The 17,790-nt window shown below is 49.2% G+C and overlaps 2 protein-coding genes across 3 annotated transcripts; both read right to left on the minus strand.

The window, feature by feature from the left end:
• Positions 1-1,961: 1,961 nt before the first annotated feature.
• Positions 1,962-5,646, minus strand: AURKAIP1 (aurora kinase A interacting protein 1). 2 transcript variants are annotated; one of them, XM_027728739.2, is made up of 4 exons: positions 5,572-5,646; positions 5,017-5,105; positions 3,935-4,377; positions 1,962-2,845 (listed from the first exon to the last, which is right to left on the minus strand). In XM_027728739.2, the coding sequence occupies exons 2-4, from the start codon at positions 5,066-5,068 to the stop codon at positions 2,738-2,740; spliced, it is 603 nt and encodes a 200-aa protein (XP_027584540.1). In that variant the 5' UTR covers positions 5,069-5,105; positions 5,572-5,646; the 3' UTR covers positions 1,962-2,737. The 2 variants fall into 2 exon arrangements, with proteins under 2 accessions (XP_027584540.1, XP_039246823.1); XM_039390889.1 differs by lacking the exon at positions 5,572-5,646 and adding an exon at positions 5,229-5,354.
• A 1,440-nt stretch (positions 5,647-7,086) lies between these two features.
• On the minus strand, positions 7,087-17,220 carry LOC113991899 (C-factor-like). Its single transcript, XM_027728618.2, has 6 exons — positions 16,931-17,220; positions 9,987-10,038; positions 9,510-9,697; positions 8,959-9,114; positions 8,049-8,159; positions 7,087-7,845 (listed from the first exon to the last, which is right to left on the minus strand). Exons 1-6 carry the CDS (start codon positions 17,069-17,071, stop codon positions 7,732-7,734), a joined length of 762 nt encoding a protein of 253 aa, XP_027584419.1. The 5' UTR covers positions 17,072-17,220; the 3' UTR covers positions 7,087-7,731.
• Between the last annotated feature and the right edge of the window lie 570 nt (positions 17,221-17,790).

The raw sequence follows: 17,790 nt of genomic DNA on the forward strand, positions 1-17,790 counted from the left end.
ACAAACAAAGAAAAAAACCCCTGACCCCCCAACAAACAATAAACCCAAACAAACAATAAACCCAAACAGAAATCCAACACTGCTTTGCAGGGCAAGCACAAGAGTCCCAAACAAAAGGAACATCCTTTTGTGCTTTGAACAGGCACCAGTTGCTTTTAACCAAGACCAGTAGCCTGCTGGACTTCCCCTTTTTCCATGCCAAACTCCAGAGTTGAACAGAATTCATTTGAAGTGACCCAAAACCACAGGAGATATTACCAAGGAGGCTGTTCCTGTGAATTAAAGCAAAGGCTAAAATCTTTTCCACAGACCCCCAGACCACGAGGGGTTATGGTTAACTTGGGCATGAAGAGGTAAATTAATTGCTAAGATGATGCAATTTATACACACTTCAAACGTTTCTACTTTCCACCCATTTGGGCTTCAATCCTTGTTGCCAAGTGACCAACTCTCCTGGCTTCTTGATCTGCCCTGCAATAAAAAGGGTGCTCCCTTTATAAAAAGGTAATTGAAATTAATTTTCTGCTTCCCATCAGTATCATAAATCCCCTCCTTCTGCATCATTTCTAAAAATCCCTTGTCATTGCAAACACCTCAGCTCTGTGAGCACTAAACAACCATCTAACTATGCAAAGCACTGGCAGCTGATCCAGGCTTTTCCACCCCTGTGGAAATCCAAGCCTATCTTGGATTGTGTTAACACAATAGTTGAGGAAAAAGCTGCAGGAAGCAGTTCTTTTGCATTGCTTCCTTTCCCATATACAGCCAGGCCTGATCCTCAGCTGTAAGTTATTCTGCAGCCATTTGTGTGGCTGAAAGAACTGTTATTTTATGTCCAGAAGCCTCTAAAACACTTCAAGAACCACACTGATGTAACGGAACACCAAGTTTTCTAGAGAAGACTCCTAAAAATGCATTTAATTCTTACCCTACTGGGAAACACAGCAATCCAGGCCAAGGAGACAACCAAAATTTCATTTGCCAGGAAGCATTATTTGCCAGCATTAGAAAGAAATGGGTGTTCCTGCCACATCCAGCCAGCAGCCACTGCCACCACGGCGCTGGGCTCCCACTTTTCCAAAAGGCAGAACACTCTCTGAGCCTGCAATGGGATATTTTTTGGCTAAAAGAAACAAAATTCAGAACTTTCAGCCCTTCCAAGTCAGCTGACTTCCTCTTTTAGAGCCAAATCACTTCAGCACAAACCTGATCACTGTGAGAAAAACTATTAAACTCAAATGTTCTCAGCCGAGCTCACTGTCTGATTTGAAGTGCACGCAATCCAAGAATTAAGGGCATAAGCATGAGAGAAAAACTGGGTTTCTACACCAATTTTGAGGATCTTTCCAGACTAATGACTGACACAAAATCACCATCCCGCTGGTTACCTCCAATCTCTGGAATAAAGAGTATAGATTTGTCTCATCAACCTCCTGCTTCCAACCATTTCCTCTCAGGACAGCAAAATAAGGAGACGAAAGAGAAATCTTCCAAGTCTTAAATATTTTGGGAATTATAACAGTCAAACCTTTCCTGGTTTTTTTTTTTGTTATCACAGCTACACATGCACATACACATTTGCTAAGTATGCAGATATTTTGGAGAGGAAGAGCAGCTCAGAGCAAAGCTTTGTGAACAGGATCTCCTGGACTCGTGCTCCCTCTGCAGAAAGATTCAGTGCAGCTTTCATCTGTCTGATCCTGTTCAGCAAAGTGAGGGAGTTTCAAATTCCATCCTGTGCTCAGGAACATTAAAGCAGAATAAAGGGGAATGCATTTTCAGGGCAGCTTCCCCGGGCACTGCACAGTGACCAGCCCAAAGGAGCTGATTTTTCTTCCCTCCTCTCTCAGAGGTCAGTTCCCCCCAGGAATGCAGACAGGGAAAAGTTAAATCACACTGAACCACCCAGAACTGCCTCAAACACAGAAACCAAAAGCAGAACCCAAACCAGAGCCCAGATATAAAGTCCTCTGTCAGGGTTTATTTTAGATACCTGTATTTTTTCCACAGCTTTCGTGACTCTCTTCAACCATGCAAAACCAGGTGATTATTACCAGGGTTGTCTCAGGCACAAAACTTTTTGTAGTTAACGAATAATTAGCTCTGAGCTTTTATTGACACCAAGACCTGGATGTTCTGTGTGACAAGGGTCAATCAAAGAAAAAAAAAAACAAAACAGTTTTTTATTAGCACAAAATAGAGCACAATGTGCCTTTAAGGTTGTCCATGCAATGCCTAAGGCACATGCACACCAAGGCTTCAGATAAAGCTTTTGCAGATACAGACACATCCTACGGAATTCTGATCCAACCCCTATCTCCCCAGAATTCTTAGAAAACACCAGCCTTTCTGAAATAAGGCTATGGGAGAATGCAGTTTTGACCTTCTCCAAATGCTTGTGTCATATATACAATCAAGAAGAATCCTTCCACTGATCCCATCTCCCACAGCTGATTGTTCTTATGCTCTAATTAATCAAACAGGAATTCCAGAAGTTCAGCTGCAGCCCCAGGACACCTTTGCTCAGACAAAGAGCACAGAGCAGCACCAAACCACCACACAAAGAGCTCACACCACCCCTCTGGGGAGGAAAAGCATATTCCCAGCAGGTCTGTGCTTGGAAAACTCCTTCCTGCTCATTTCATCACGTTCAGAGAAAGGGTAAATGTCATCCAGGTACTGCAATATTTTTTTTTTTAATTACAATTACAGGTCAAAACTCATGACAGGTGGGGTTTTATCGCTTTGAACTCCTCAGGAATATCTTGGGTGTTTGCCAGCCTGCAGGAGGGCCTTTCAAACCAGCCCTTTTCCAGATGCGCTCCAAATCCTTCTCGAATTTTATCTAAAACAGAAAAACAAGAAAAAAAAAAAAAGGTAACACAGCCCAGAAGCAACACCTGAATATTCATTCAAAGCCACTGCCCACAAGTCCCAAGGACAATCTGAGTGTAACACACACACAAAGGAAACAAAGCAGCTTGTTTTAAGTGACAAAATATTTAACCTTGCTGCAGAAAGTACAAGATTAGACAATAAAATGCACAAGGATCGTGGTAGCATTATTTTAAAAGCCTCGTGCAAGAAGAAGTGAGAAGGTGGACAATGAAATGGGAAGAAAATTAAGAGGATTTTCTCATCATTAAGTGTTCAACACTGCCTCCTACAAATCTGAAGACATGGAATTACAATTAACCCCAATTTGCACCCAGGCAAGGTGAGAATTAGCAGAGAATGAACGAAACTATCACAGCAAACCCTACTGAAAGGCAGTGCTGAATGAGAACATCCACAGTTTGAACAGAGGCCCATGTCTTCCCCCACCCCTCCTATTAATGGAAGAAAAACAAGGATATAGGATATATCAAGGATATAGGATAAAACAACAGGAAGCACCTGAGGATGTTGGCAAGACAGGAGAGAAATTAAGATTAAACCAATCTCCCTGATACAACACAGACACATCTTTCACACAAACAACACAATTCTTCTCCATCAGCCACAGGTTTTTGTAATTTACTGTCATGGAAGAAAAATTTCATTTATTACCTATCTCACCATCCCAGAATCATTAAGGTTAGAAAAGGTCAAGATCATCAAGTCCCCCCTGTGCCCCATCCCCAGCTTGTCCCCCAGCCCAGAGCTCTGAGTGCCACATCCAGCTGTTCCTTGGACACCTCCATGGGTGGGGACTCCACCACCTCCCTGGGCAGCCCCTTCCAGTGCCTGACCACCCTTTCCAGGAAGAAATTCCTCCTGATGTCCAACCTGAACCTTCCCTGGCACAGCTCGGGGCTAAACACTGAATTTAAGGCTCTCCAAGCTGCTGCTTTCAAACAATCCCACTTAAAAACATCCCCCCAACACCCGAACAGGGGCCGTTTTGAGGAGCGGCCACGTTCGCTCCGTGGAATTCCCCCTTCCCTGAGCTCACCTGACGCCTCTTCTTGCGCCCCTCCTTTATCCTCCTGCGGATGAACTTCCTCCTCTTGAGCAGCTTCTTGTACTTGTGGCGGTTCATCTTCCTCCTGCGGATCTTGAGGACGTTCTTGCACTGCACTGTCCCCCCGGGGGCTCCCCCTCCTTCCCCCACAGCCGCTCCCCCGGCGGGCGGGGGGCACTCGGACCCCTGGGGGGGCTCATGGCCCACCTCCTCCTCAGCTCCCTCTGCTTCGGGAAGGGAATACCTCACTGACAGCCAGCTCTCCAAGGGGCTGATGGAGAGTTTCCTGGGAATCAGGATCTCCTCCAGCTCAGGGTCCAGGGTGTGCCACTGCTGGGGCTGGGCCCCGCTCGTGTTGGGGGGCTGGGTGCTGTAGTGGGCGGACGTGGAGCGGCAGCAAAGGAAGGAAGACACGGACCTGGGCAAAAGGTGGCCTTTAGGAGAAAAGAATTTCGTTTAGAAGGCAGAATTTTCATGAGAAAAGCTCTGCCCAGCTCTCAAACCACCAGGCAGCTCTGGCCAGAATGGTGTGACAGAGGAAAAGCCTTACAAAAACTGTACTGTCATCACAAAAGCAAGGAAGTCTTTCTAAATTTTAATTACGCTGCTATAATGCCATCTGCTAAAAATACAATGTACTTTACTGTGTGAACTGCCCAAGTCACCCAGGTAGAGCAGGGTGGAGGTTCTCCTTCACTGAGCAGACCTGGTCTAGTGGAAGGTGTCCCTGCCCACGGCAGGGGGTCAGAACTGGATGATCTTTAAGGTCCCTTCCAACCCAAACCCTTCCCTGATTCCACGAAGTGCAGTTTGGAACGGCAAGGAACTGTTTGCTGTGTCAAACCTGTGCTTTGCTAAGGAATCTCCTCTTTGGCTTAGAAGAGGTGAAGTCAGAGCTACTCAATCCTGACATAATAGATCTGAGAGGTAACAGCACTCAGCAACCACTGACTCAACAACAGCCTCCTCGCTCCTGGTCATTGCTTCCCGGAAAAGAAATTTCCGAGAGACAAATTACCCCAGGAAAAAAACCCAAATAAATAAACAAATAAGGTCCCACAGCACCAGTTTACCTGCAATTCTCGAAGCCTTCAGTAACTGGGAACTCAGCTGTGATATTAACATTTTGTTTCACTTTGTTGACTGGCAGAGCCAGCAATGACTGTTAAAATAAGAACACTTATTTACGGAGGCAAACATGCATTTTACAAAAAAATCTTCTCTATTTAACCCCGACCCCCCAAAAAGACGGGCTGAGACACCCTAAACACCCTCCTCGTTTTACCACATCAGTCTGCCGGGCTGTGCTGTGGGGGCCAAGCACAGGGAGTAGCCGAGCCGCGGAGACGATTAATTAATAAAGCTTGGGCTGCTTTAGCTTTAAGAACACAGCAGCCGAGTCTCCCCGGCACAGCGCTGTTCCCCCTTCAGGCCGGGCGGAGCAGCCGCTCGGCCCTAACGACGGGCCGGAACCGACGGGCTGCCCCCGCTCCCCGCAGCCCTCCCAGCGCTCCCCGCCGCCGCCCCGAGCCCCGGCACGGCCCGCATGGAACCCACCCGGCCCTCCCTCCCTCCCTCCCCCCTTCCCTCCCTCCCCGGCCCCGCCGCCATCACCCGCCATCACACACCGGCCCCGCCGCCGCCGGAACTTCCGGAGCCACCGGCGGCGCCCTCTGGGGGTGGCCGCGGGATAGCTCCGCACGGTCCGGAACGGCCTTTTATGGTCGGTCCCTCACGGCCCTTCGTGGTTCTTCATGGTCCACCACAGCCCCTCACGGTCCCAGTCTCTGCCCTTCATAATCACGATCCTTCATGGTTACGGTCCCTCACGGGCCTGTCACGGTCCTTCACAGCCCCTCACGGACCTTTATGGTCCCTCATGGTCCTTCATGGTCCTTCATGGCCCCTCACGGCCCCTTACGGTCCTTCACGGGCCCTCATGGTCCTGGTCTTGGCCCTTCATGGTCTCCCACAGTCTGTCCTGGTCCTTCATGGCCCCTCACGGTCCTGGTCTTGGCCCTTCATGATCCCTGATGGTCCCTGATGGTCCCTCAGGGTCCTTCGTGGTCCCTCGTGGTCCCTCATGATCCCTCATGGTCCCTCACAGTCCTTCACGGTCCCTCACGACCCCTCGCAGTCCTGGTCTCAGTCCTGGTCTCAGTGACCTTGTGGGAGCATCTCAAGCTGAGCCCCCCCCAGCTCCCTCAGCTTCTCCTGGTGCTCCAGACCCTTCCCCAGCTTTGATCCAAAATAAATCATTCAACCAGTTCAAACCCAGCGTGTCCCTCACCCACCGGGTTTGCACAGACACCTCGGTCACACTTGGAAAGTCAATGTCTGTGTTGTGTTCACCTGCTGAGTCACAGCTTAAACAGGTCTGAGCAGAGAAGCGTGGCACAACAAGCCACATCAGGAGGAATTTTGGACATCAGGAGGAGTTTCTTCACAGAAAGGGTTGTTAAACATTGGAAGAGGCTGCCCAAGGAGATGGTGGAGTCACCATCCCCGGAGGTGTTCGAGGAATGACTGGATGTGGCACTCAGTGCTCTGGTTTAGTTGACGAGGTGGAGATCAGTCAAAGGTTGGACCTGATGTTCTTGGAGGTCTTTTCCAACCTCAATGATCCTGTGATTCCGTTCCAGTGAGACAGTCTATCCCTGTTGCCATGGGGATCATGGAAGGCGGGCAGACACCTCTCCCTTACACACCCTCGTCTGCATCCGTGGGCAGGTCTCGGTGGCTGCTGTCCAGGCACAGCCACACCTGTCTCTCCCTCTTACCTGGCTGTTGTTTGTCTTTTCTTACTTTGGTGCAGGAACCCACCATGTTGGCACAGCATGAAAGTGCCTCATCAGCTGGCATGAGGGAGGGATGGTGAAGCCAATCCCAGACTTCAAAGAACGCTTTGCTTTTATAGCTCCCTCAGCAGCACACAAGGGATTTATTCACCGGCTGCTTTTAGTGTTTCAGACCAGAACAAGGGTCTGTCTCAGTTTTACACCCCACCATGTCAAACTCATCTAGCCTGAAAGGGAACAGCAATGGCTGGAGTTCCTTCTTGCAAGGTAGAAGTGCAGTTCTTTGGTCAGGGAAGAGAAGCCAATGAAGAGAAATTAATTAAGGAAGTAGTTCAGTAAACAGACTGGTTTTTTAAACAAGACTTTATTGAAGACACTTCAGAAGTTTATGTACAAAACAACATTCCCACCCCCGTATCAGGATGTTAGTCACCCTCTGGGAACAAAGCAATGCCTGGTGTACGCTGTCAACCTGGGGACAGTTTGCCAAGGAATTTACAGAAGTACCAAATTCACGTGGTTTAGAGCTGGGCACTTTCAGCCTTGGCTCAGTTAAGACCGAAGGAAACCAAAGGACTTCTTTTCTGGAGACATGTCTCCAGCAGACTGAGCATCCTGGGATCTGACAGCCTACACTGGCCTTGCTCTGAGGTCAGGTCATTTAACTCTGCAGAGAGCAAGAGGCCCACTTTGGTTTTGGAAGTGAAGAGGAACCAGCCCCTGGATTTAACTCGCAAGTTTTAATCCATTTCAGATGGTTCCAGGAGATACCCACCACCACCAAGAGCACAGTAGTGTTTGCAGGAAGCATTAGAATAGAGCAGTAGCAATACCGAGTGAGAGAGTCAACCACTTCATTTTTCAAAGACACCTAGAGAGGCTGGATATCAGACTGGCTACTTCAACTAGTGTGTGAGAAAACCCCAGAGACACAGACATGAGAGGTTAGAGCGTGGCTGACGTGCTGTTTCTGTGGTAACCTGTGCACTTCTACCATGGTAGAGTTTCCCCTTGCCAGTCCAGGAAGGAACCATTCTCTTTTTCACCAAGACGGTCCAGAACAGAGAGAATACCTGGGATAGCCTCTTGCACCTGCATGGGAGCCTGGAAAGAATCAAGCTTGGGTTCATTACTGGGAATTTCCTACGGAAGAGAATCAAATGCACTTAAGGAGTTACTAGAATCAAGAGGGATGTATTTTCCTGCTTCACAGTGTGCCTCTGCAGCACATGGAGGTGAACACTGTGCCAGGGGCTCTTGGGATAACAAGGGAGCCCTATTTTCATGTTTTCAGAGGTGTCACTTACCATGTTTCCACCCATGTCTGTCTGGAGCCAGCCTGGATGCAAAGAAATACAGAGAATTCCATCCGATTTCAAGTCTGCAGCAAGACACCTGGTGATCATGTTCAGTGCAGTCTGCGAGAGAGGAAACCATCTATTAGGGGGCTGGTTTATAAACCTCAAGCAAGACCTCAAACCAAGCTAATTGGCACCCCCCTTCCACAATTCTGACAAAGGAAGGGGCAGTAACAAGATCACAGTAACTTATCCAGACTTACTGGGCCTTCATTCTCAGAGACACCTGTTAATAGACTCATTGTGGAAGCTCTGTAACCACAAATTGACTGCCCAAAGATGAAACTAAATTATGATGGAGGATACGGTAGCATTTGAAACTCCTGAGGAGCTGTGAGGAAAATAATGTTGACATAAGGACTGTGTTTTTCTGCAATAATCACTACACAAACCTTCATTTACTTCTGAACAGGGAAAACAAGCGTTTAACAGCTTATGAGTAGGTGGTGTAGGAGAAACTCTGTGTCTGATCTTCGCTATCCGTACAAACTCAGTCTCTGGAGGTGAGAAAACTAAAAATCCCACCTCTCACTAACCAGCATCACCACGTACAGGTCAGCACACCTTTTGCTGAGTTCTGTGCTATCTCTCCTCCACTGGAGAGGAACTCAGCTGACAGCACACACATTTCATGGCATCAGTTCTTCCCTGAATGCCAAATCCCTCTGAATCACAGCAGTGATTTGGGAGCCTGTTCTTCAGAAGTTCACATGCTCACTCCAGGTGTTTTACAGGTCCCACTTCCACCCACGTGAAGAACAAGCACAGTTTCTGTGTCCATCACCATCCTAAGCTCAGTGTGGTGTCTAACTCCCAGCCTACCCTCAGCCAGGGAGCACAGCCAGGGGAGCCCACAAACCTTGGCTATCCTGTAGGGGTAGACCTTGAGGAACATCTCGTTTGCCTGGACAAGTTGCATGGAGGCAGCGAGAGAGGACATGTTGATAATAGCAGCTCTGTGGCAGCCCATTCCTGTGCTCAGCTGGGCTGCCTTCCTCAGGAGGGGTAAGAACGCCTGGGAAAACAAGAGTCTGGTTTAATTTCGTGATTTTGGTTTGATTTAGTTTGCGTAATTTCCCCATTCAAGGCAAGCCAGACTCTTGAAGAGCACAAAATGGTGATGACTCCTCAGACTTGGTGGCCGTAGGAAACCTTCCTACAGCAGCCAGCTGGAAGTAGCAAGGACCTTCAGACTCTTCCACCCACCTCCTAACCCCACCTGTCCACTGAAGTGACCTCACCCCAGAGGGATCTAAATGCAGAGAAAGGTCCTTGACAGACTGCTGCTCTCCAGACACGCAGTTCAACATCAGAACTGTACCCGTGCAGTTCCAAGGGGAAAAACACTTTGGTTATAAGAGAAAACCCTCTTTAGTACCCCAGATTAAGCACATTCCTCCCAGTTCTTACCTTGGTGACCATCAGCTGGGCAACAGTGTTGGTTTCATAGATGGTGAGCATGGTCTCTGCCGTGACCTCTTCCAAGGAGGCGAGCACGTTGATGCCGGCGTTGTTGATGAGGCAGTTCAGCCCTTTGTCCCCCACGATTTCTTCCACTTCCTTGACTACTTTCTTGATGCTGTTTTCACAGACCACATCTGCACAGAGGAGGCACAGTGAAGAGTGTGGGTCAGAGCCTGCCTGGCATGACACAACACCTGCCCAAACCAAAGCTAAAGCTGAGTGGGGACATTTAGGCAGCGCACAGGTGACAATACACAGAAGATTTTAGATAGATTTTGTTTCCCTAGTGTTATCTTAAGGGAGTTTTCAGCTGCTGGAGATCATGTCCAGCTACTGACCACCCAGGAGAGTAGGTTCTTAAGGTGCACTCACCTAAGGAAGTTGAACATATTTCTATGGATAGAAATAAAGCCCTTTACTCACCCAGTTGGAGAAGCTTGACATTGCTGTACTGCTTACTAAGCTGCTGGAGTTCCTAGGAAAAAGAAATTTTTTTGGTTATCTTCTACATATATATATATATAGAGAGAGAGAGAGAGAGCAAGATCTCCATGGCTATTACATAAAACATTTTGAGATCTGCACCTCCAGAACTGAAATATTTTCATGACTGGACTGAAGGCATCAATACTACTTCGTTTTCCAACCTGCTGAGCAGCTTTCCTGAGAGCCAGATCAACTGCTCCAAGAAACTGGACTCTTTCCCTGCTTAGTCAGATCCCAGCATGCTGGATTTTTTGGTGGGATAGTTCTCAGTGTGTTCAGCTCCAGGGTGTGTTTGCAGGGTAAGCACCAAGCAGCAGTTCCACAGCAGCCCCAGGGCTCAGGCAGCATTCCAGTAAAAAGCCAGAAATTCCCCAATTCTGTAAGAGAAGCATCATTCTCCTGAAGCTCAGCTAGTGCTACACATCACTTCAGGGCAACAGGAATGCTCAAATTGGAATTACTGTTTGCAGGAAAAGCAGTTTTCCCATGGAAATTCTGCTTCCCCAGCAGCCTCGTTAGCATCTGTTCTTGTAGCTGAAGGTGAAGCACACATGAAACCAGTTCCATGCAAGAATAATATTCCCTGCTATAATTCAGTCATCTGTTGACTGCCTCTGAGCAGAGATTGGTGTTCCTGGAGAAAATCAGGACTTTGTGGTGTTACGGCTGGACAAAGTGTGTCCAAATTGGATTTATGGGCCCAGCTGGAATCCTTAGGTTTCTGTGCCATGCAGCCAAGTGGGAAGCATGGCCAAACATAACAGATGGATTGCATACTCCCAGTCATGTTCAGGAGACAGCAACCTGGCCAAACATTCCAGCTCAAGCAAATCCCTTTCTTTAGGAGCCCTTTGGGAATGGGGGTCAGGAGGGCTGGTTTTGAAAGAATACTTCTCTGCCACTTGGAGACACTCAGGGACTCGGTGTCCTCTGACAAACTATAATGCATTACAACTTTTATCTCAGCTCATATCCTGCAGGATTCTCTCCAGGCTTGTTTGGGAAATTTGTTCTCCCACTGAGGCCAATCTGCAACTGCAGTTCAGGCTATTAAGGGGAGGGGCAAGGAGAACAAGTCAGAATCACAAAACCAGAAGACATTCCTTCCCTTGGACAGGGCTTAGTGAGGCAGTTTTCAATAAATTAAAGGCCCAGAACACACTGTCTTGCTTATTGACAGTCCAGGATGAAATAGTTCTGCCATGTCAAGGCCTGCAATAATTACATGGCTTTGGACTGTCACTGGATTTCAGTTTGACAATATCACTTAATTGATAATAAACTCCAGAAGTGCTCTGGCTTCTCAGGGTTTGTTCATTTATTTATAGTTCATTTATTTATATGCTTTATTCTCTGACAGAAACAAGCTACTAAGTCCTGCTAAAAGGTCAGAGCTGTTTTGTGTAGCAACAGCAACTGAGAGGCTTCTGAGGTGAGTAAGCAATATTTTCAACTAAGAACTCCAAACACTGTAGCATTAAGCACTCTCCAGAACATAAACAGCATGAAATTACAATCACTGCAGGCAAATCAAGTTTAAAATTCAATGGGTTTTCCAGTTAGTTAATTATTTAGTTGACAAGTGACTCCCGTTGCAGTGGCTAAAGTTTCTCAGAAGCAGCTTCCAGGCATAAAGGTAACCTAGACCTTGGTCCTCAAGAACGTTACACCTGATATGAACTGAAAAATCCAGTTAGGAAAACTAAAAATTGCAGGAAAGCCTATTTTTTTCCCCTACTGTGACTAGAGGAACATGAGGAGAGGAGGACAGAGACAAGCAGGTCCAGCCAACATCTCCCAGCTAAGGCATTTTCAGTTAGTGTGCTCTGACAGCCAACTTAAAAACAAACAAGACAAACAAAACCCAACAAAAAACCCACAACACAAAGCCCTAATTCTGTGTTTAACATAGTAGCTCTAGAACTGCCCTGCACCAGAATAGTCACCCCTGAGAATCAACTCTTAGGGAGTCCAAGAAGAAAATTAAACTCTGATTAGCATCTGTTGTTTCCTGCTTGCTGATTTTTAATTACTATTAACAAAGAGTCAGCCTACTCTGATTTAAACAAGATCCTCTGGCACTCAAGGCTCCAGATACAGATTCCTCAGCACACGGGGTATTTATTGCTAGATTTCAACCAGGAATGTTTTGTTGCCTTTGTCATTTAGCAAGATTTACTTCGCCTTCTTTACAAAAGCATTATCCACTCCAGTTACAGCCCTTGGAAAGGATTTGGCTCTGCTGGGCCAGTTGGAAGCAATTAAGCCACACAAACACAGCCTGTGGGCAGCTTTGTCAGGATAAGGGTGCCTGGGTATCCTTCACATCATCCTGCTTGCACTCAGGACAAAGCCAGAGGTGTATCCTCTGTGTCCCTCTGAGATAGATTATGTCCTATCCCAATGTACAGCTTCGAGTGTGTAACAGCTTCCACCAGCACTGCCCAGCCCCACAGACCTCTCTGACTCAAGAAAAGCCAGACCTTAATGCTGTAGGAAGTGTAAAACACTTCCAGGAAAAAAACCCCAACCAACCAAACAAAACAACAATACTGCAATAAATTAGAAAGACTTCAAGAATGCCCTCTTTGCCTGATATATATTCAGGAATGCCCCCTTTGCCTGATATAACACATCTATCACTGCTCAGCTGCTCTTCCCAGTTGCAAACCACACGGCTAAAACATGGACAAAGGGGAAAAAAAAGAACCTCCGAGCTGCCAGAGCCCGCGAGGAGCAGGAGAGCTCCGTGTCTGCCCGGGGAACAGGCACGGCATCGCCGGTAACACTATCTCCTGCTTCAGAGCAAGGGAAACAGCACATTAAGCCCTGGAAGCTTTCCAGAGCTCTGGAGGGGACCCTTGAGCAGTGAGGAGCTGAACAGTTCCTTGTTCACCTGGGAACTCACTCGGGCTGCGGGGAGAGCAGGAGGAACGGGGGATGCTCCTGTGCCGAGGTCCCACATCCAGCTCTGGGAACAGATTTCCACCGTGGCCATCTCCTCCTTTCCCCCCCTCAGAGCAGAGACTGAAGGGGCTACACCGTTTTTAAGTGCAGCTCTAGACTTTAGGTCAGAGTTTTTCCCCTTTGATGGGAAAGCAGGATGGGGGAGGAAAGAGTAAGAAAGAAAAGCAGGAGCGTGGGGATAATTACAGCTGTGTCCGTGAGCCCGTGCAGGCTGCGCCGTGGTTTGGTCCATCTGGAGTGCAAAGACAGGACGTCAGGATTATTTTGCAGGAGATTTGTAGCTGCTTCCACTCGCAGAGCTGGAGCAGCCCAAGTGAAGGCAGATTGGAATCCAAGTGTGGCTGGAGGAGTCTCCCGATGGTACTTTTCCAGGAGGGGCAGCGGTTATCTGGATGTGCCTGCGGGCCTGCTGCCTGTTATCGTGTGATCTGCAGCCCATTTGTTAGGCAAATGTTCTGGGGAGGCCACCTAGGAGCTACTCAGCACAAGAACTCAGCACAAGAAGTTTTTACAACTTCTGCCAGCACAGACTCACATGCAAAAGCCTGCAGCTGTTCAGCATTATCCCAAGGTTAGGGAGTTACAGGAGATGTGCTGCTTTCCCTGGTAAGCAGAGGAAAGCAAAGTCAGCCTTCCCCAACATCTTCCTCAAGTCAGGTCTTGAAGGGCTCTTCTCTGTGTCCAGTGTTTGGAGGACTGCAAAGCGTTCAGTCATCACTGCTGAAACGTTCTTGCCCAAGGTGGACACTGTCTTTGCCAGCAGCTAAGAATATTTAATCACTTTTCCTCTAAAAACTGGAAGGTGATTTTTAAAAGCCTCTTAATTTAAGCTTTTCCCATCCTTTCCCTCCCCTCTGCATTCTGCAATGGGAAAATGCTCCTCTGCCAAACCAGAGCAGAGCAGAATTTAAAGGAACTGTCCAAAGTTGCTGTTCATCCTCTAAAGCAGGAGAGGAAGTGGGGGACAGTGCACTCATGTTAAGAAGGATTTTTCATATGGTCACTTATCACAAAGCAGGGTGGGAGGAAACAAAATTAGACTTCAATTGCTGTCAAGAGAAAAAGCAAGCACTGGCACTCAGGTGTGCAGAGAAAGAACTCACTCAACTTTGCAGCCCAGTCTGAACGGTCAACAAGCAGGTCTTAGTTGGGCAAAGCCCATTTCATGTGCCCTAAGCCAAGCCTGCTGTGCCAGACTCTGGAGAGCAGGAACCTGAACTCAGGGTGTTCAAGATTTGACGGAAAAGTCAATGAAGGCAAAGGTTTCTCTCTGGGAAAGAAAAAAAAACCAAACCAAAAAAACCAAGAGAAAATCACTGAACCTTTGCCTTTCCTACCACAGCAACACTCCAGCAGCCCTGCCAGGCTGGATCCAAGCTTGGAGATCACCAGCTGAATTTGTGCTCCCACGAACAAGACTCCCAGTGCTGGAGGCTCCAGCAGGTCCCTGCTCGCCCTGTGCCAGCCCCAAGGACCAGCAGCACAGTGCAAACACTCAGGAGGTCACCAGGTTTTGTGCCAACTCCAGGCACTGCAGATGGGGCAGATAACGCTGGTGAAACCACCACAGTACCTTTAGTAAAGATTTCTCTCCCTTGTGGCGTTTCCAAACCCATCTGTTAGAAATCTGCTTTCAGCTGGCTGCAGAGGCTTCTATTGATGTCCTGCCAAAGCACAGCACATGGCCTAGAGGTCCTCACAAAGAACAAAAACCCACCCTGATCCACCAAGGACAAACCTTGCCCCCCTAAAAAACAAAAAGCTTAGGATGCACCCCATGTGTCCTACAGAATCCCCGCTGGGGTTCCTGGAATGTGGCTCTGGGCCAGCTTCCTGCCTACAGGACACGCTGCCAGCAGACTTTCCAGGTTTTACCGCAGGCAAGGAGTGACCCAGACTCTTCCCAGACACCCTGCACTGTCTGAAGGCTGTTTAATCTCCTTGTGCAGCTTTACCAGCCTTTTTGTTCGAGAATTTTAGGCACTGACAACGCAAGAAACCCGACGAGTTGCGTTGAGATACGTCCGTGTAATGTTTCCTAGGAAGCTCTTCCTATTGAAGGAACAATTTTGCTTCTCCATGTAATTGATCCCAGACCATTATAGTGAGAAATCACTGCTGAACACAAGGGCCAGTTGGTGAAAAAGAGAAAGAACCTCCCTCAGCAGCGGCTCAAGCAGCTTCAGAACAAACAACCCGGCGGGGAGATCTCTATCTGACACAGGTCAGATGTCTCCGCTGCTTTCCTGGGCCGCTGCTGCACCGGGGTTGTGCAACCACCAAAGGAAACAGGCTGGGACAGGTGCCAGGTGTGGGAACAGGAGTTAAAAGGGAACAGAATGGCAGTGGATTCCTGCTCAGGAGCTCAGGTGGTGCAGAAGGGGGTGAGGGGGAGCCAACAGGGCTCTGAAAGGCAGCCTGTGCACCTGATTTCAGCCTGGCCTGGCTGTTTCGCAGCACTTCTGTTCAGAAATATCCTAAATGTGCTTTTGTGCTGGAGAGATTTTTTTATTTTACAAGAAAAAAAAGGAAATTAAGACTTTTCCCTGCAGTTTCATAAGTAGAGCAGCAGAAGCTCCTGGTGGTCAGGGTGCAGGTGTTACCTGACCAACCCTGCACCACATCCTTGAAGGAGACCCTCAGCACCACATTTTTAAGGTTTTATGTAGCTAAGCAGTAAGCAAAGTGGCTGTGTTTGTTTTATTGCTGGCATGGTGTGATCATACCACGTGTGAAAGGAATCAAATCCACCAGAAGGAGTAGGTTCTGTTCACCTCTGCATGTGCCAGGGAATTCTCTTTTCCCTTGAAACAGGGAAGATGCAGAAATAGGGCTTTGGGTATCAATTCTCCTACCAAATGCCTGTGGCATCACAGAGGGGTTTGAGACAGTCACAGAGCCAAGAGCTCAGATTCCTGCAGCTCTGGAGCACCAGGAAGAGGGTGGTACCTGTGCATATGACTGTACTGCCCTAAATTCACCTTACTGAGGAGAGTCAAGATGAGATGCATCACTAGAGGCCACAAAGTGACTGATAACCCTCATCATTTTGCCTCCCAAATTTGTCTGACAGTCATTTATAGCAGCTGAGGGATGGGGAAGGAGTCCCAGCACCCTGTAGCAGCAGGGACGTGGGCTGCAAGGGAACAGGGCTGCAAGTGGACCCACCAGCAGCAGGTAAGAAAAGCTGCTGTTTTCGGCAGAAAGTGCTGGGCCCTGCCCGGCCGAGGGGGGCACTGAGAGGAGTGTGGAGTTCACTGAGTGTTGAATTCATCATTCATTCGCGCTTCCTCGCTGTTGCAAGTGCAGCGGAGAAAGAGAGGAGGCAGACGGGGCACAGCCCCTTCTGGGGACACAGACACACCGCGTGGAGAGACAAGGAAAACTGTGACGGGTCTCACTGGGAATGTTTCTGAGGGATGCGCTGCCCCTGCAGGGCTCCGGCTCCGTGCAAAACGGACAGACAGACTTATCTCCCGCTGCAAATCCAGCGAGAAACTCGGGGACAAGAGGAGCGGGGCAGCAGGAGCGCTGGAGATGCTCGGGGGCTGCGGAGCGTCCCGCTCGCTCTGCTCCTCCCGGGAACGCTCCCGAGCGGCGATATCCCCCTGCTCCAGCCTCGGAGACCTCCCCGCCACCGGCTCCATCCGTGCCGGCCCCTGCCCCGGGCAGGAACTCAGCCTCCGGCTCCATCCCATCCCATCCCATCCCATCCCATCCCATCCCATCCCATCCCATCCCATCCCATCCCATCCCATCCCATCCCCAGCTCCATCCAATTCCACCCCGGGCACTCGCTGCCGGCGCTCGGGCGCGGAGATGCTCGAGATGTTCCGCGCTTCCCAAAGTGCCTTCTCCTCGCCTCCGCCCCCGTTACCCGCCCCCGGGACCCTCTGCGCCCCCGGCCCGGTTACCTGCGCCTTCTCGGGGTCCCGGCAGGTCGCCAGGACGAAGTCTGGGGAGGGGGTGGCGGCCGCGAGCCCCCGCACCAGCCCCAGCCCGATGCCGCGGCTGCAGCCGGTGATGAGCACGGAGCGGCAGCGCGGCTGGGCCATGGCTGGCTCGGCTCGGCCCGGCTGGTCCCGGCTCGGCTGGTCCCGGCTCGCTGCGCTCCCGGCTCAGTTCTCACCCACACGCGGTTCTCAACCTGCGCGATGCGGAGCCGTCCCGGTCCCGCCCCCGCCCGGCGCCTCCCCCGGGGTAGGGAAGGAACGGGCTCGGACCGAGGAAGGTGGATCTGCTCTTCCCCCTCTCACAAAGCCCCGAGCCCATCTCGCTCCCAAGCCCCGCTCCACAAACTCCCGCAGCGAACAAAGAGAGCCCTGACCACAGGCAGCCCTGCCTTTGCTAATCCTCACACATATTCCCCACAGGCCTTGCGTGTGCCATCCCACATCAACAACCTACTCCTGATCCACACACTCATACAGAATCTGGTAGGTGCAGGGATAGAGGCTTTAATTACATCTGCTGGCACAATATTGTATTTTCTTTATTAAAAGCTCACTGAGCTCTTAAAATATTAACTCCATCCCAACAGAGGTCGGGGACAGCCTCTCCCCTCAGACTTGGGAGACAAAACCACAAAGAGGTTCTGCAATTTGTTAAAATTCTGTGGAAAAGCCTCAAACATTTGCTGGGTGTGCCCCGTTTCCCATTTTTTGATTTATTTCTAAGAAACTGCAGTAGCTCCAAAAATGTACAGGATGTACTTAAAATATCTGGAATCCCAGAATATCACTCCCAGGGTGAGAGGAGGGTGACAGGACATTTG

Source organism: Pipra filicauda, unplaced genomic scaffold, assembly GCF_003945595.2.
Source record: "Pipra filicauda isolate LSUMZ 115617 unplaced genomic scaffold, ASM394559v2 scaffold87_size3191425_pilon, whole genome shotgun sequence".
Taxonomy (NCBI): domain Eukaryota; kingdom Metazoa; phylum Chordata; class Aves; order Passeriformes; family Pipridae; genus Pipra; species Pipra filicauda.